This window comes from Agrilus planipennis, unplaced genomic scaffold (assembly GCF_000699045.2).
Source record: "Agrilus planipennis isolate EAB-ADULT unplaced genomic scaffold, Apla_2.0 scaffold365, whole genome shotgun sequence".
Taxonomy (NCBI): domain Eukaryota; kingdom Metazoa; phylum Arthropoda; class Insecta; order Coleoptera; family Buprestidae; genus Agrilus; species Agrilus planipennis.
The window spans coordinates 87,702-103,333 of record NW_020439243.1 but is presented as its reverse complement, the minus strand read 5'-3'; the positions used below and the strand labels follow the sequence as shown (position 1 = coordinate 103,333).

The window sequence follows — 15,632 nt, the reverse complement described above, 5'->3', positions numbered from 1 at the left end:
TCGAATAAAATAATTCGAAGTGGTCTGTATTCTGTCGAAACTGCCAGACGCTAATCGCGATTTCGATCATTTGGATCTCATCAGCGCGTCGCAGGCAGCTCAGACAGAACACAGACCAACTTTTACCTGCTGTCTTAACAGTGCGTTTTAGAAAATACTACAAATGGCGCAGTAAACGCCTCAATTTTGTTGGCATGAATTTAACAGGTTCACCTTCAACCCCTAAGCGGGGTATGCATCCCTTCAACTAGTTCAAATCCAAACAGGATCGATTTGTACGTCATTGGAAAGCGCTTTTAATTCACTACAGAAGTAGGTTTTTGAAATTGAATGGATTTTTCTAAACATTACATATATACAGTAGCCTGTACGAGATGGAACAGTAACAACTATGTTATCCTTAGTCATTCTGGTTTGGTTTTTTACAACGATATCCAACTTTTAAATTACTAAAACCGTTTCGTCTTATTCAACTTAGTATGTAAATTCCCTAATATTTTTGGTATTTTTAATATGCATTTGGAGTTGAGCATTATACTGGTAGAGCTCCCCTCGAAAAGAACATTGACATTTTCGAGGGTTTTTCAAGAAAGTGTTGGTGCTCGAAAACGCTTAACGTTTCGTTTTCTGATTTTACTTATTGTTATATTCGAAAGCGAATGGTAAACCAAATAGGTATTAGTTAGCCACAGGGTCATTCCGATCCGTGGGTGCTAGGGGTAGGGTAAAAGAACAGTAATTAAAAAATCAAACTAATTTATTAGTAAAATAATATAAAAAAAATATTATTATACTAAGTAAGTCCCTACTTACTTGAATATAAAAGTCTATTTTCTGAGTAGGTATAACTGGAATTAAACAAGTCAACTTTGGTTTTAAAAACGGAAATCATCACCACTAATAGTTGCGAAATATTGTACATCTGCTAGTATTTGCTAGTTCTTGTTTTAACACGTCAAACGTACAAAAACATCCTTGTCTGTATGTATCTGTTCAATTTTGTGATTGCTGGTAATGAAAATATACATACCTGTATAGATGTAGGTCCAGTTGATGTTATTTTTTGCGCAGTTAAAATTTTAAATAATAGGGGAGAAGCCAGCAAAACCGATATGATAAAGATGGTAAAATAAGTAGTATGGACGAACAATACTTTAATTTGTTACGGTCAAAAGAACCACTCTTTTACACATCAATTTTTTTAAAAAAAAAGCGAATTTAATCTGTGGAAATACCTTACAAACTTTTAAGAAAATGCACTTTATTTGTTTTGCCGGACTAGGCTGAACAGAACAGAACAGGCAAGAAGAATATACAAAAAAAACGTAATGTTAGTCATTGCATTCATTACAAAAGTTAAAATCACGTATACAATAAGAAGAAGAAGCTTCATGGATCCATCCTGAACAGAAGAAACATGGTATTCAACAGTATAGAACTTTGGTAGTGAATTTAATTTGCCTTTTTTTAAAGCAAAAGCTTATATTTGCATTTATCATGTGATTATTGTAAATAATAATAGAAAAAATATGGCAAAAAATATTGAATAGTCCAAAATTAACTAAACTAAGCATTCCTTTTTTTGTTAACAGCAAATAGAAAACCAATAAGAAATTAAAAATTTTTTTTCTGGTTCAAGGAGATAGCATAAATAGTTAATTACGATTCTTAAGATGATTAATTATTACTGTTATACGTATATTCATTTTATTATGAAGTTGTCTGAAATACGCGTTTTATTTATCATTTATATTAAAAAATAAAGTATTCGCATTTTATGTGGTACAGAGGTATTTTTTTAATTCATATTTCCTGTTTACTTGAAACCTTGCCTACTTAAACAGCAGTAATAAAGTTGTAAACTACTGCTAAGGAGGTTGGAACTTATCTTAATCATTTATTTGAATACGAATAAAAAAGACAGCAGAAGTAAAATTATAGAAAACAGCAAAATTATTGTGCGTCTGCTTAAATGCTACGAAGTGTTGCGGTTTTTAACGTCGGCGTCGCCGAGATTGTGTCGTATGTCGTCTCACAATAGCAATTAAAAATAGCAGGTTGGTATCTTGTCTATGGTTGCTATTTAGTAACGCTCATGAATAACTACATAGCCCTATGTATATCTACCATCTATGGTAACGTTTGATCACTAGTTTAGACTGTCAGCATAGATAATAGACTGTCAGTGTGTCACTATCAGCAATCAGTCAGTATATATTTCTTCACAGAAAGGTAGTAGTGGTAGCCGTTTTTTATTAAAATATATTCCAAGTTTTTGTAAAAATAGTTAACTGAAGCACTATTAAAAGAATTATAAGTATATTAAATTCATATTCAATAGGATTGTGAGGTAACGTATTGTTTTCATCATAAAATGATTATGTAACGCAGGACAGTAATGTAATATTGCTGTTATTTTGCCTTTATAAAACTGTTTATTGATAAATTTATTCCAAAAGCATGACAGCGTTAAAGCCACTTTCTCGTCTCTTCTCTCGTCAATTCAGCAAAACGTTAGTTAGAGGATATGCTGATGAAATGAGTTTTACCTTTGCTGCTGGTAATCAGGTAATACCCTATTGAATCAACAATGTATAATTTTTAAAACTATTTACAAATAGTTAAATTGTTTAGGTATTTTACGATGCTCAATCAGTAAAACAAGTAGATGTACCATCATTTTCTGGCAGTTTTGGTATTTTACCAAAGCATGTTCCAACTTTAGCTATTTTAAAACCAGGTGTTGTTACTGTGTTTGAAAATGATGGGAACATAAAGAAGGTTTTTGTATCTAGTGGAACTGTTACAATCAATGAAGACTCTTCAGTTCAAGTAATTATGAAGTTAGTACAGCATTATTTACATTTTGAACTAACAGTGTATTAACTGTAGATAATTGCTGAAGAAGCTGCCACTGTTGATCAAATTGATGCTACCGCTGCAAAAGACGTTTTATCAGCAGCTCAGAGCCAATTGTCATCAGCAAGTACCGATGAGGTATTTAGATATTTATTTTAATGTTACACAATTTAATAATAATGGTATTTTTTTTGCAGGCTCGAGCTGAAGCTTCAATTGCAGTTGAAGTTGGAGAGGCATTAGTTAAAGCTGCAGAGTGATGCTAAAATTGGTATACAATTGTTAAAATAAAGTATGGTTTATAGAATAATTAAATTAAAATTTTATTTATATATTATATGATTTATATCAAAATTAGGTAAATTGATGAAACAATCTGCTTATACCTACTTGATTTTCAAACATTTAAAAACCCTCTGCCTCAAACTTCATATAAATTGTTTAGATAATAACCTAGTAAACTACATGTAGGGACATATTATTATGTGCTACTTGTGGCATTTAAAAATTGATAAGATCGTTTTGAGTTAAAAATATAATTAGTCACACTGAACTGAAGATGTGGTGCAGCTACCCAGGTGATTAACAAAACGAAGTTCACGTTTATTATCTGATCAATAAAGTTAAAACATTCAGGAGTAAAACTGTTTAATTTAAACATAATAGTAACCCATGACATTATTAAATCAAGCCACAAAAAAATTAAACGAAGTACTTTTTAACTTACCACTTACCATGTGAATAAAGTTAGTTATTCGAGGATTTCTAGGAGAATTGCAGGTATAATTTAATTTTAAAATTAAACAAAAAATAATAAGAATTTTATTCACTACAAAAAACATCTGTACACTTACATCCATAAAATGTGGAAATTTACAGTGGTTATTACATCTTTTAAAAAATATTAATTCATCCTAAAACGATAATGTCACAGGCTAGCAAATCATTACAAAATCTATTAGTTCTTACGGTTTTTAGATATTTCACTTGAAAAATCCTCTCTTGTGGTATGTTTATCATCCCCAGATTGTTTAATATTTTTCTCCAAGTGACCAAACAATTTTTTATTGGTAATGTCACCTGCTGATTCTTTAATTTTTTTTTTTAAGTTTGTTTCAAGATTATCAACAAAAGCATCTTTTTTATCTTTAAGTTGATCTTTCTTCTGAACTAATTCATCTCTTTTTTCTCTTACTGTTATTATTAATGAATCTTTTTTTTCTTTATACATTTCTTTAAGTTGCTCTTTACTTGGAACTGGTTTAATATACCCCCACTCTTTTAAAAATTTAATAGAAATGGTAGTGCCACCTAATGTCACAGTATACCTCAAAGGTGTAGCAATCTTATATAGTGCATAAGATACAGCTATGTATCCTAAACTTGAATCTCTTAAAGGATTAACTATTCTTTCACTGATGTGCATGCTTTCCAAGATAGCTACTACATCTACACCACTGAAAATATGAAAGGTTACAGTATTAACAAATTATTTAAATAAAATATTTGTCATATTAATATTTTTTTATGAGCAAATAAGAAATAAGAGCAAAATAAAAAATATATTCAAATAGAGCCATAGTAGGTATTTGCCGCAACTAAAGTATTTCCAGCGTCAGACAAGGTATTTCAACGGGGAATATATAATTGCACTATTAAAAAATAACATACGACTTTTGCATTTGGACATTGAAAATGGTGAAAATTAATGGTTTGCACATTAAAACGATAGGTTACCGACTGAAAAGACTGGTTTCAACTTGGATTAGATATACCTGTTTATGGACTTTAGAAGAAACTTCTCGATGTGTCTGAACATAAGTAATACAAAATAGCAGACTCACGTTTAGGATTAGAAACATTTAATACTTAGAAGAAATATTTATATTTCTACATATTTTTATTACGAAAATACAAAAGTATTGCTTAACTATTACATGTAAATTGCTGCCGCCAATTGTGTATTGAAGATAAATTCTTTACACAAATTCATTATTTCACTAAAATCTACGCACACGTTGTCAAAGTTCGAGATGTAAACGTGAGCAGTACTCCAAACAGCAAAAATTATTAATTTGTCGTATTTCCTTCGCGTTCTATTGTATACTCAGTTGTCATACCTAACGTTTTAGTGTGCGATCTATCGTTTTTTCGTACCTATTTTTAAGCAAAGGATAAATTTTGTTTAAAGTGGAATGCTATTTTCTCAAAGTGCATTTGGTCTTTCAAAAGTTGTTTTATGTGTATTACTTTTTACGAAATTTTGATTTTTTTTTTGATCCCAATCCTTTTTCAATTTGTCTGATTGAAATGACGACGCAGTTTAAATATGTGATAGGCACGTAGGTAATCCATATCAACAAGAACATGTAAGTTCTTGGTCAGAAATGTATTTGGTTTCAATATTTGCGATCAAGAACTTAATTATTTTTAAAAAATATATGTTTACAATAAAAAAAAACACAAAAGAAGTTTCAAGACGACGGCAAAAAATAAACTTACTAGAAAATACGAATAAAATTATTCCATCTGGGTTGGAGTTCCGAAAACAGACACCTGCAAGGATTTCTAGCGATTTGAACAAGAAAGGAGTGAAGGAAATTTTTCTTTCATTTTTTCGTGATAACTTAAATCTAATTCCGAAAGAGAAAACACTCACATTTAGGGTTGCCACCCGTACTTTATTATAAAGTGTTGTACTTTATTTAGGACAATTGTACTCTATACTTTATGCGACAAATAAAGTTACTTTATTTCACATGATTAATTTCTCTGAGATTCGTTTAAGATATAATATACAAGAAAAGGGCGATTGTACGAATATAAATTTAAAAAGCAATGTTAAATTTTATAATTTTTGAAAATAGTCGAAACTTTAAATCTGCAAAAACATAATGTAAATATGGATGATCTTTAAGGAGAAATTTCTTTATTAAATAAATTATATTATCAGACATATAATTCTAATGATCAGCATTTAAAGGGAGAGTTTTTTCTTTAGTGAATATCAAATGGCTAGACAAAGGAAATAAAGCGTCTCTAAATCTGATAAACAATGACTACTTATTTAGTTTAACTTAAATCAAAAGTGTAAAAATGATGTGCAATTGTTTAGCAGTGATAATTACTTGTTAAAAGTTACTAAAAGTAATGAAAAATACGTATGTTTTTAAGCAAAATGATAGAGTAAAATAAATTGTACTTTATTTGACACCTCGTACTTTTTTTTTACCTTCAATAACGTCCTTTATTTATATAAAAAAAAGTGGCAACCCTACTCACATTGCCTTCAAATTTTTACTTTGTTATGGATTGGATAATGGTATTTGTAAGTAGGATTTACACCCAATCATGAGATATTCAAATAGCATTGCAATCGCAGCGACTCATTATTCCCTAAATGTCCAGGACACCTTTTTTTCTTCATTCTAATCTTTATGAAAAACGTATACTTAACATCGGCGCAAGCCACGCATACGATTATACTCCGCATCAGGGCACCAGCCTTATATGTAATACTCCTATATGGACTGTTTCTATAATATGTGGAAGCTGATCGGACAAAATGAGGCAGATAGTGTTTAGCTCTGTTCTGTGCCCACTGTAATTATTTTAAGGATTTTTCAAACAATCGCAGCATAGACAAGCTGTCATCACCGGAGGTAGAATAAATGTAGTCGGCACCGTAGTAGCAGTACATTCTTTCCTATAGGAACTGTCCATATAGGAGTATTACATATATGACACCAGCTACTACGTGTACTACAAATCCTAGCACAACATAAAAATACGATCATCTTTCCTCAGGTTATTACGTCGTTAGTCCGAAGATACGCAACTAATTCTTCCTATCTTAAATCAATCTTCGCATTTCTCGAAAACTAGAACAACCTACATCTCTACTTGCGAACAGTAATCTAATCTAGGTCTATCTCTAGCTCTTAACTTTTGTTTATGCTTCTAATACAGGTAATTGACTTCTATAACACTCTGTTCTCCTACTCTTTCTAATACCTTGTTATTTGTAACCTTTTCTATCCAGGGTATTTTTAATATCATATGACACCACAACTCAAACGCTTCTTCAGGTATCGTAGGCATATAAGTTGGTTAACAATGTTACCTTAAAATTTTGTGTTTCATACGAAAAATATACTACTCCATTTAAAATAACAAAGTTGGCATTAACTTTCAGTATAACCGGAAGGACGGGCAGTTGAAATTATTTTAGTGAAAAAAATCACAGATGCTACAGGCGATCTTGTATTAAAATAGGGAACAAGTTTTATTTGAAAAATTTTTCGATTAAACCTATAGTTTGACCACAAGAATATTGCAAACTTTTTTGGCCATAAGACTCGAAAAAAAAAAACACAAACATCGCCACCATTTTTTTGCATAGTCTCATATTTTGACATTCTGAAGAACTTTTTTCGATTGGACCCATATTAGTTATGCTGCTATTTAAACAAAACCTTCTTTTTTCCTTTCTTTCAATTTTTCAACTAGTAAAAAAGATGCTATAGACGATCTTGTATTAAAACAGGGAACACGTTTTGTTTGGAAAATTTTTTATTTAACTTTTACTTTAACCACAATGGGTATATAGCGTACTTTTTGGGCCACCCAGTATATAGGAAGAATGTAAGGAAACTAAGTTAGAGTGAATGTAAACAAGCTTGATCTATTAATGACAAAGGTCCAGATGTTTTAGAGTGTTCGAGAATAGAAAAAATAAGGTTTCGTTTAAATGACAGGCAGCTATGTGGACACGGGTCCATTCGAAAAAAGTTTTATAGTTCAGCTCAAGAAAATAGCCCAAACCTCCGAATCAGTTCAAGAAACACCAATTTGGCAATATATAACTTTTTAATCTAATGCTATTCCCTACTTACTGTCAAAATTCGAGGTCAATCGGAGTTTCTTGAACGAATTCGGACACTAAACCGTTGGTTAACTGGACTAATAAGAAAAAAATGTTCAGTTGGGAATAGATTTTGTTTAAAATTTGATGTTGATGTTTTTATTTTAATTAAATGTAGCTTAAGTGATTAAATGATTGTGAATTTACATTCCCTTGTTGTAGTAAAACCTCTTTCTATAATTTGGGGTTTTATAATATTCATAAACAGTTTCTAATTGCTGGATTTGAAGGTGTTTTATAATACTTTAAAACAACTAATGCTTTACTATTATTTTTTCTGAAAGCTTCGGCAGCAATCTAACATGTTCGATTCTGATATACACTTGTGGTTCTGAAAAGAGCCGTTTGTAGTTCTAAGAAGAGCCGTTTATTTGAAAATTATGGCATGTGTTCAGTTTTTGGTAAGATTCATTCAGTTCTTATTGCTATACACTTCGTTTTTTAGGTATTCCTATAGTCGTGTAAGATTTGGTGACTGGGGTGGGGGGGCACCTGATATTTGAAAATGTGGAGATGACCCTTTCACCAAACTTAATATCCATCCATTGCCTCATATTCCGTGAATTGTGGCACGGAGCCCCATTCTGCTGGAAATATAACTTCCGTCGCTAATGCAGAAGTACGCAGCTGCATTAAATTTTTCTGATAAAAAGTATGACCCAATTACATGGTGATTCGAAATTCCTCACCACACGTTTACTTTGCCATAGTATTGATCTTTGGAATCAATAATAAAGTTCGGGGTTTCCGTTACTCAATATCGATAATTCTGAGGGTATACCATACTAATGGGGTAAAAAGTGGTTTCATCGGTAAACAGAATGTTTCGTGCAAAAATGTGAATCATCCTCGATTTCACCTTGTACTCAGAAGCAGAAGTTCAGCCTTTAGTCAGGATCACCCTGCAAACATACTTAGACTTAAAGGGTCTCAACTTATGTTTTCTGAGTACCCTCTGAATAGTTGTTCGGCTTAAGTTGGTAGTTCGAGTCAACTGAAGAGCTGATGTACGCGGATTCTGAATTTGAATATGAAGCAACACAGTCCATTCTACGTCGTCGTTATTAGCCTAGCTTTCATGCTTTGTTCTAAACCTGTTGTTTACATTTTACCACTTTCTTTAAACTTTTTTTTAATAATTCACCAAAATGTGGAAGCGCTAACTGTTTCATTGAATTTCTCGCAGAAGCAAATAGCCGTAAGGTCACAGTTATTGTCACAGTTGCGACGCAAATTGTATTTCCACCAGGATGGAGCACACGATATTACACGATGGACTAGTTTTTACTTTGATCAGAAAGTTATATCCAAGATTTCGAATATCACGAGGTCCCCCAGCTTGCCAGAGTTTACACCATTCGAATTTTACATATGGGGATACCTAAAAAACGAAGACTACAGTAATACAATAGATATCTTGTCACCGAAGAATTAAAATTGCTTGAACTTCACGATAGGTCCATGAAGAGTTCAATCGTTGAATGATTTTTTTGCATTACCGGAATCGATACTTATAGTTTGACCACGATGAGCATATTGCGAACTGTTTGGGTCATTTGACTCGAAAAAAAAAAAAACATTTGAATATCAGTGCGATTTTTTGCATAGCTCTTATACTTTGACATTCTGAACAACTTTTTTCCTATAACTTTCTTCTATTGGACCCATATTTCACATAGCTGCCATTTAAACGAAACCTAATTTTTTTTATTTTAGAAGACTATAGTAAATCACATTTAGATGCTATAAGCTATCATTAATTAAAGATTATCAAAGAGTACAAGTCAGCATTAAATTAAATTTAAAAATTGTGTACCTTATGTAAACTGGAGGTGATACATGGACGCCGTTATTTTAATTAAAGAGAGCATATCCAATAATGCTATTGCCTAAATTTTAGAAATATGAATCGAAGTAAATTCCGATATATTCTAATGGGTGGTCACCGTGAGATACCCAATATATTATTATTAAGCATGTACTGCATGCACATGTACCGACAGATGGCGCTTCTTAAGTAATAACTGACTAATTTACAGTGCGGAATACTTTAACAGTTTGCCGTTACCAATGGCTAATCCTAAAGAGAACTAAATAACAAATCGCGGGATCTTTGACTTTATGTATTTTTTTTAAATTTAAACTCAATAATAAAATCAATAGAAAAAAAATCAACAATCCAGTAGTTTTAGATGAATTGCTAGCCGTGTGCTGGACATTATGTGATGCTAGAAAGTTTAGGTCAACGAGAATACAGTGATTACGGTCGTGTTGTTGGAATCCTCCCATTCAAAAGAAAAAACTTCTGTTTCAGTAAATTATATCATACCTATCAATTTTCCTGTAAATAAGAGAAGCTTGACCAATGTTCATTGACAACTCATTTCGTTATATTGTTTTTATATCATATCTTAAGCAATAAAAAAAGGCACTGTTCTGTTAATACATTTTGTTGCGGCCACGCTGCTTAGTTGTATATTAATGTGTGTGGGATTAGTTTCGCGCGTTTCGACGTTGACGGAAAATGAACATCCGGAATGCGCCGGGGTACTAAATGGCCGATTATGGGACACGGACTGCGCAACGATGGATGCTCGTGGACGTGCGTGATGGCAAAAAGACCGCAAGGTATGATTCGCGCCAATACGAGTAGTTTTTAAGAAGGTTTAGTTGTAAGTTGTCGTAAATTTGTACAAAATTTAGATTATTTTTCTGTAATAAAGTTAGAATAGCATCGTTTATGAATCAAATGCATTTTATTTAATCCAGCCTCACCCTCAACACATTTATTGGAGTGAGATGCTCTTTACGAATTGTGGCCGATTTTTCTCTTGAACAGGTGGGTTCTAGCATATAGGACCTGCATCACTGTATTTCCTTTAACCTATGTTTTCATTTTTGTACCCCACACCCCTTTGTTTTTTAATCTTCACAAGTATTCTCTGTATGTAGGAAAAATCAGAAACCAGTCTTTTAACCTTATGAGTATGTGGTAAAAATTTTAAATCAATGGGAGGGTGTCCATTTCTCCTGAACTCCACTAATTTTGTTTAATCAACACGTAACTGAATGTCATATTAGTAACGATGTTTATAGCTGAAAGTTTCACTGTCACTGGAAATTACTAGCTTATAATGCCTACAGTACAATGTTGATGTTTCCTTTACAGGTAAGTATTCATGCTTTCAAAGTAAACATACCACAATCAACTGGTAAAAATATCTGTTTTCAATTTAAACATTTTGAATAAATATATTGAAAAAAAGCAGTCAAAATAATTAGGAACAGTCCAATACTTGTCGAATTTAAGTAGGTAGATATGTTACAGGTAAAATATGTAATTAATATTGATATTATTTATACCAGTGAGCCATTATATGCCCCATTTTTAACAAAATAATTATCGTAACATAATTAATGAAATAATGTGGCTATTCTATAAACTATCTAGTAACATTACCAAGCAAAAAGTGTAAAAATGAAAACACTTAGGACAACTTGCACATATTGGGCAACCATAACCATAATTTGAGTTCATTCACCAAAGCTTGTGATTGTCCTGGTTTTTTTTTAATTTTTACTATTTTTGCTAGTTACAAGTCCTCCTTTTTTAGCACCATTCTATATTCGGCTATAGCTATACTTTCTACTCTATTGGATATTTTGTAAAATAGTTACAGGAATTGACTAATTCCATTTTGTCTAAACTGGATAGATATTACTTATATAAGTACATATAATGATTGGGTAGCACCAGGTTAATTACTTTGGCTGAAACATATCTATATACCTATAGTTTTAAGTAAAATATTCATTGTAAATCAAAAATCACAATGTTATGCAACTGCAGCATAACAATACTATTACAGTTTACAATAAATATTTTATAAGGAACTTGTTAGATGATGTATGTTGCTTACTATCTACATAGTATTAACAAAACAGTAATTGTTTAAAAAAAGTAATCACAGTATCTGAATCCTACCTCTTTGCTAAATAGTAAAACCCTCCAAACCATGCAGCAGATGTAACTAAGTGGACAGGTACGAGAACATACCAGTAATCTCTATACATTTGCTTAAATCGTTGAAATAAAGTAGTTTTTTGTTTGGGATGTAAATCTTTGCCTTGATTAGATTCTTTCTTCTGTTCTGAGAGAGATCTCGTTAATAACGGTGACGATAAAGATACCTGTGACATTCGCCAATTGCTGCCATAAATTTCGTTGTTCGCATAAAAATGAAATTTATTTAAACGTGATACTTTCATTAATAGTTTATGTTGACGGATAGCCAACGATAGTTTTCTCTGACACAAACGTCGAGCACATATACTTGCCATTATTAAAGTAATTACACTGCTTCTTTTTTAGCAATTACAGCCACTAAATTATAATTATTCATGTAGAAAATGTATAAAATAGTAAAAAATTATGGCACATTTCCATTATCTATGCACATTTCTAACCCATCGTATCTGAGATCATTTGATCCTTAGATTCTGACAACAAAACCCACAAACCATAACAAAATAAAACATCACAATATGAAAATCACTGATACATAGATAGCCGCAAAAATAAGTCGTGTGAATCTGGCACCCGATAGATATAATCTACTAATTCAAACTTTACTAATCAATTGTGCGTCATTTGCAGGTTTTAAATATATAAGTATAATAATTGTGCGTCCATTCGTTCTGTTAAAAAAAGGAAAATTATTTCGGGTGCTGGTAGACATTAAATGTCAATTTATTCAAAAACTACTGAAGTACGATAATTTAATTGACCCCAAATGATTGCATGTCATTTGTGCTTGAAAAATGAACTATTATTGAAAGCGAAGTTCATTTTTAAATTATTCATTACTAATGATTAAATTTTTCAATGGCATTAGTATAATCATATTTTTATCTATGACTCAGGAATGGTGCACATTATGTACAGATATTATTCCAAATCACGTTCGAGTTGCTCCTGATGGAGATTCCCCGACGGCACACTTTTTATTCAATCCTCTTCCTCTGTATGTAACAGAACCGTTTTGGTAATCCTATTGTTTATTTATATTATACTTGCTGAAAATATTCGATTCCCAAAAGTATTCGAGTACAAGGTATTCGATTCATAAAAGTATTCGATTTTTCCTGTCACTAAAGCCGTTCCTGCATTTCATTACATGATACAGCTTTAGACATTCGGCTGTATTCGTGGCTCATCGTATTATCATTTTTAATATACATAGATAAAATTCATTAGAGTTAATGATATGGTTAATAATAGTTTACTAATATACTTTACAACAATAATTAGCATTAATATTCTTTTTTGTAGTACAAGTAAATAGAGTAAATAGTTATTCGTTATGTATATGAAAATGGACATAGAATAGGATATGAGGAAAACAACTGGTAAATTATCGATTTTTTGAATTTAAAATTTTACCCTTAAATTTTAAATACCTTTTTAGATTTAAAAAAGTGATGTATAATATTTATTTATAGAATTCAGTTAAAACAAATGATTCAAAGAATACTGGTTTTGAAAACATTTATTCTTAAAAATGTCTCTTGGCAGTGAGAAATGTAAAGTTAATTCAGATGGCAGTGTTAGTTTACGAGATATATTAAGTTCTTTTAATTCACCTATACGAGAAGAACATGCATGGGCACTCTGTTACCAGTGCAGTAAATACATTTCTGCGGTTATTAATTCAAATCCATTGAGCGATTGCTATGTCCCTTCTGAGATAGAACACATATACCTACAGACAGATGGAAGTATCCATTCAAAAACGTTGTTTGGGGATGCAAGTTGCAGAAGAAAGCCTGATGATGAACGGGATTTGGTATGTGGATTAGGCTTGGTTATTTATCAAGCACTTGATCAAGGAAATGACAATAATCATGAAAGGCTTATTGACTCAGATCTTGAAAAATTAATAACTGATATGTTGCCTGGCGAAAAAAATCTACATCATGAAACAGAAGATGAAGGAATAGAAAAAGATGCTGAAGACAGTGAAAGATTACTAAATTCAAGTGATATAATTAAAAGATGTGAAAAAAGGCTTACTACACTTACTGTACAACAGGTTGAAGCACACTATAAAGCAGTGGTACGAGCGTTAGTGGCTGAAGCACTAGAATTGTCAACCTTTTTAGAAAGAGTCGCTCAAAGTTTAAGTCAGGGAGAAGTTTCCAATGCAGATCTTATACACTTGCAATTTTCAGACTGGGCAAGATTTTGGATGCAGGTAAACTTATTTACTTTTTTTCTTACTTTAATTTATGGAGTATTGTTTGTGATCAGCTGAGTAGAAGGTTTTGGATAGGTCTAGGAAAGTGCATATGACATGTGTCTGTGTTGATTTACGGCAGTATATATAACATATAGCACCCTCTGAAGATGAGTTGGTGCAGTGAGGAATGTGCGATTATTTGACCTCTGTTGTATCGTGCTGGAACTTGGAAATAAATTACTAAGACGCGGATGTATCAAACAAAAAAGAGGAGAGTATGGAGAAATGTTTTCAGAATAAGTAATAAAAAAAAACAAAATACAACGTGTAATTATACGACACGCTACTGAAGTGAAACTTCTTCAAACGCACAAACATACTGCGATAGGGGTTAAGGAATTGGTTTAATGGTATTATTTGTACACTATGAATTTAAATTTTACACTATACATGCCGGAGTTGCCTGTAACGAACGCTGCATTGAAGCGCGCTCACTGCTCAAACGATTCCCACTACGAACTCGACTACGTGGTCGAGTAAAGGGGGGACATCCGTTGCATGATTTCGTTACATAGCAACTCGCATAAAACGAACTTACCCTACCGTGCGTAAAGAAGTTTCACTTCAAAAAACATGGCAATGACAGCACTTATTTCATGTGTTGTCTTCCATACTGTGATTATATGATTCTAAGTCAGAAAAGAAATTAGTAAAAATTAATACACATTTAAAAGGGACATATCGACTGTGAATAGAAACCGGAGTGCCGACTCTCATGAAATTGATCACTCTCCTGCAAGACTGCGATGTAGACGAATCAAATTTCTAGAAAAAGGCACTATTGTCTGCACGATTGCTTTTTTCTCTCTTACGCGTTTCTGCATGTATTTACTTTATGGCCGGATAGGGAAAACGCGTCCATTCTGTACGTCTGTAGTATTACCGTACGACTAGAGCAATTGCTATTGTGACCCAACATGAGGCAGTCGCGATTACAATAGCTGTTCCAAGCTGTTTCAACAGCGGCCGAATGATCGCAGTCATTCCTCTCTGAACCACCCTTTCCTTGACGAGCGTCGGCAATATTTACTTTTTAGAAAGTTTTGCGTTTCTTTAAAAAAGCTGTAAATTCTTGGATGAAGTAGTTTCACAAAGGCGTTACATTTGAAATTGAAGGGGATGTGAACCAAAATTTAAAGTTTTAATACGAAAATATCTAAGAAAAAATCATCAAAACTTCGCTGTTTTACGATGATCCGTTGCCCAGATAGAGCGTCTTAAAGTATTATGCCCATATTCGGTGACGTCAGAAGAGCTTCGTCTAACCCAGCGGTCGGGGAACTTTTTTAATCATTACCCCAAAATATTTTTATGTAAGTTGATATTAGCCCATGGCGAAGAGCAAAAAAAAACGAAATCTCTTTTTAGCATCTTTCATATTATAGCCCTCATGATAATTTTGAATAGAAAACAATAACTAAAAATTTAATTTAGACATCATTTATTCAATTTATCAATGTAATACCTAGTAATACATAACGGTAATAATAGTAATATATGTAATATACAGTTGAGGAAAAAAAAATCGCCCCCACAGAAAATATAAGTAA

At 32.2% G+C, this 15,632-nt stretch overlaps 3 protein-coding genes across 5 annotated transcripts in view; 2 read left to right on the top strand and 1 right to left on the bottom strand.

The window, feature by feature from the left end:
• The first annotated feature begins 2,173 nt into the window (after positions 1-2,173).
• On the top strand, positions 2,174-3,244 carry LOC108742552 (ATP synthase subunit delta, mitochondrial). Of its 2 annotated transcripts, none has more exons than XM_018477805.2 (5): positions 2,174-2,350; positions 2,460-2,568; positions 2,635-2,832; positions 2,893-2,997; positions 3,057-3,244. In XM_018477805.2, the coding sequence occupies exons 2-5, from the start codon at positions 2,461-2,463 to the stop codon at positions 3,117-3,119; spliced, it is 474 nt and encodes a 157-aa protein (XP_018333307.1). In that variant the 5' UTR covers positions 2,174-2,350; position 2,460; the 3' UTR covers positions 3,120-3,244. The 2 variants fall into 2 exon arrangements, with proteins under 2 accessions (XP_018333307.1, XP_018333308.1); XM_018477806.2 differs by having other exon boundaries at positions 2,208-2,232.
• Positions 3,245-3,658: 414 nt separating this feature from the next.
• On the bottom strand, positions 3,659-12,319 carry LOC108742554 (uncharacterized protein C18orf19 homolog A). The gene is made up of 2 exons (XM_018477807.2): positions 11,769-12,319; positions 3,659-4,316 (listed from the first exon to the last, which is right to left on the bottom strand). Exons 1-2 carry the CDS (start codon positions 12,122-12,124, stop codon positions 3,818-3,820), a joined length of 855 nt encoding a protein of 284 aa, XP_018333309.1. The 5' UTR covers positions 12,125-12,319; the 3' UTR covers positions 3,659-3,817.
• A 698-nt stretch (positions 12,320-13,017) lies between these two features.
• The window catches only part of LOC108742555 (protein spire), a 10,092-nt gene continuing 7,477 nt past the window's right edge, over positions 13,018-15,632 (top strand). The window contains exons 1-2 of one of the 2 annotated variants that reach the window (XM_018477808.1): positions 13,018-13,192; positions 13,286-14,037. In XM_018477808.1, the coding sequence (XP_018333310.1) occupies positions 13,345-14,037 (693 nt within the window). In that variant the 5' untranslated portion in view covers positions 13,018-13,192; positions 13,286-13,344. Of the gene's footprint in view, positions 13,193-13,251; positions 14,038-15,632 lie in introns of both variants that reach the window. The other variant, XM_018477809.1, reaches the window with a different exon arrangement.

Coding starts and splice junctions, on each gene's coding strand:
- LOC108742554 (XM_018477807.2), bottom strand. CDS start 12,124: ATGGCAAGTATATGTGCTCGACGTTTGTGTCAGAGAAAACTATCGTTG. Junction 4,317..11,768: donor TTTTACTATTTAGCAAAGAG/GTAGGATTCAGA, acceptor TCATATTTTCAG/TGGTGTAGATGTAGTAGCTA.
- LOC108742552 (XM_018477805.2), top strand. CDS start 2,461: ATGACAGCGTTAAAGCCACTTTCTCGTCTCTTCTCTCGTCAATTCAGC. Junction 2,833..2,892: donor ATGAAGACTCTTCAGTTCAA/GTAATTATGAAG, acceptor TATTAACTGTAG/ATAATTGCTGAAGAAGCTGC. Junction 2,998..3,056: donor CATCAGCAAGTACCGATGAG/GTATTTAGATAT, acceptor TTTTTTTTGCAG/GCTCGAGCTGAAGCTTCAAT.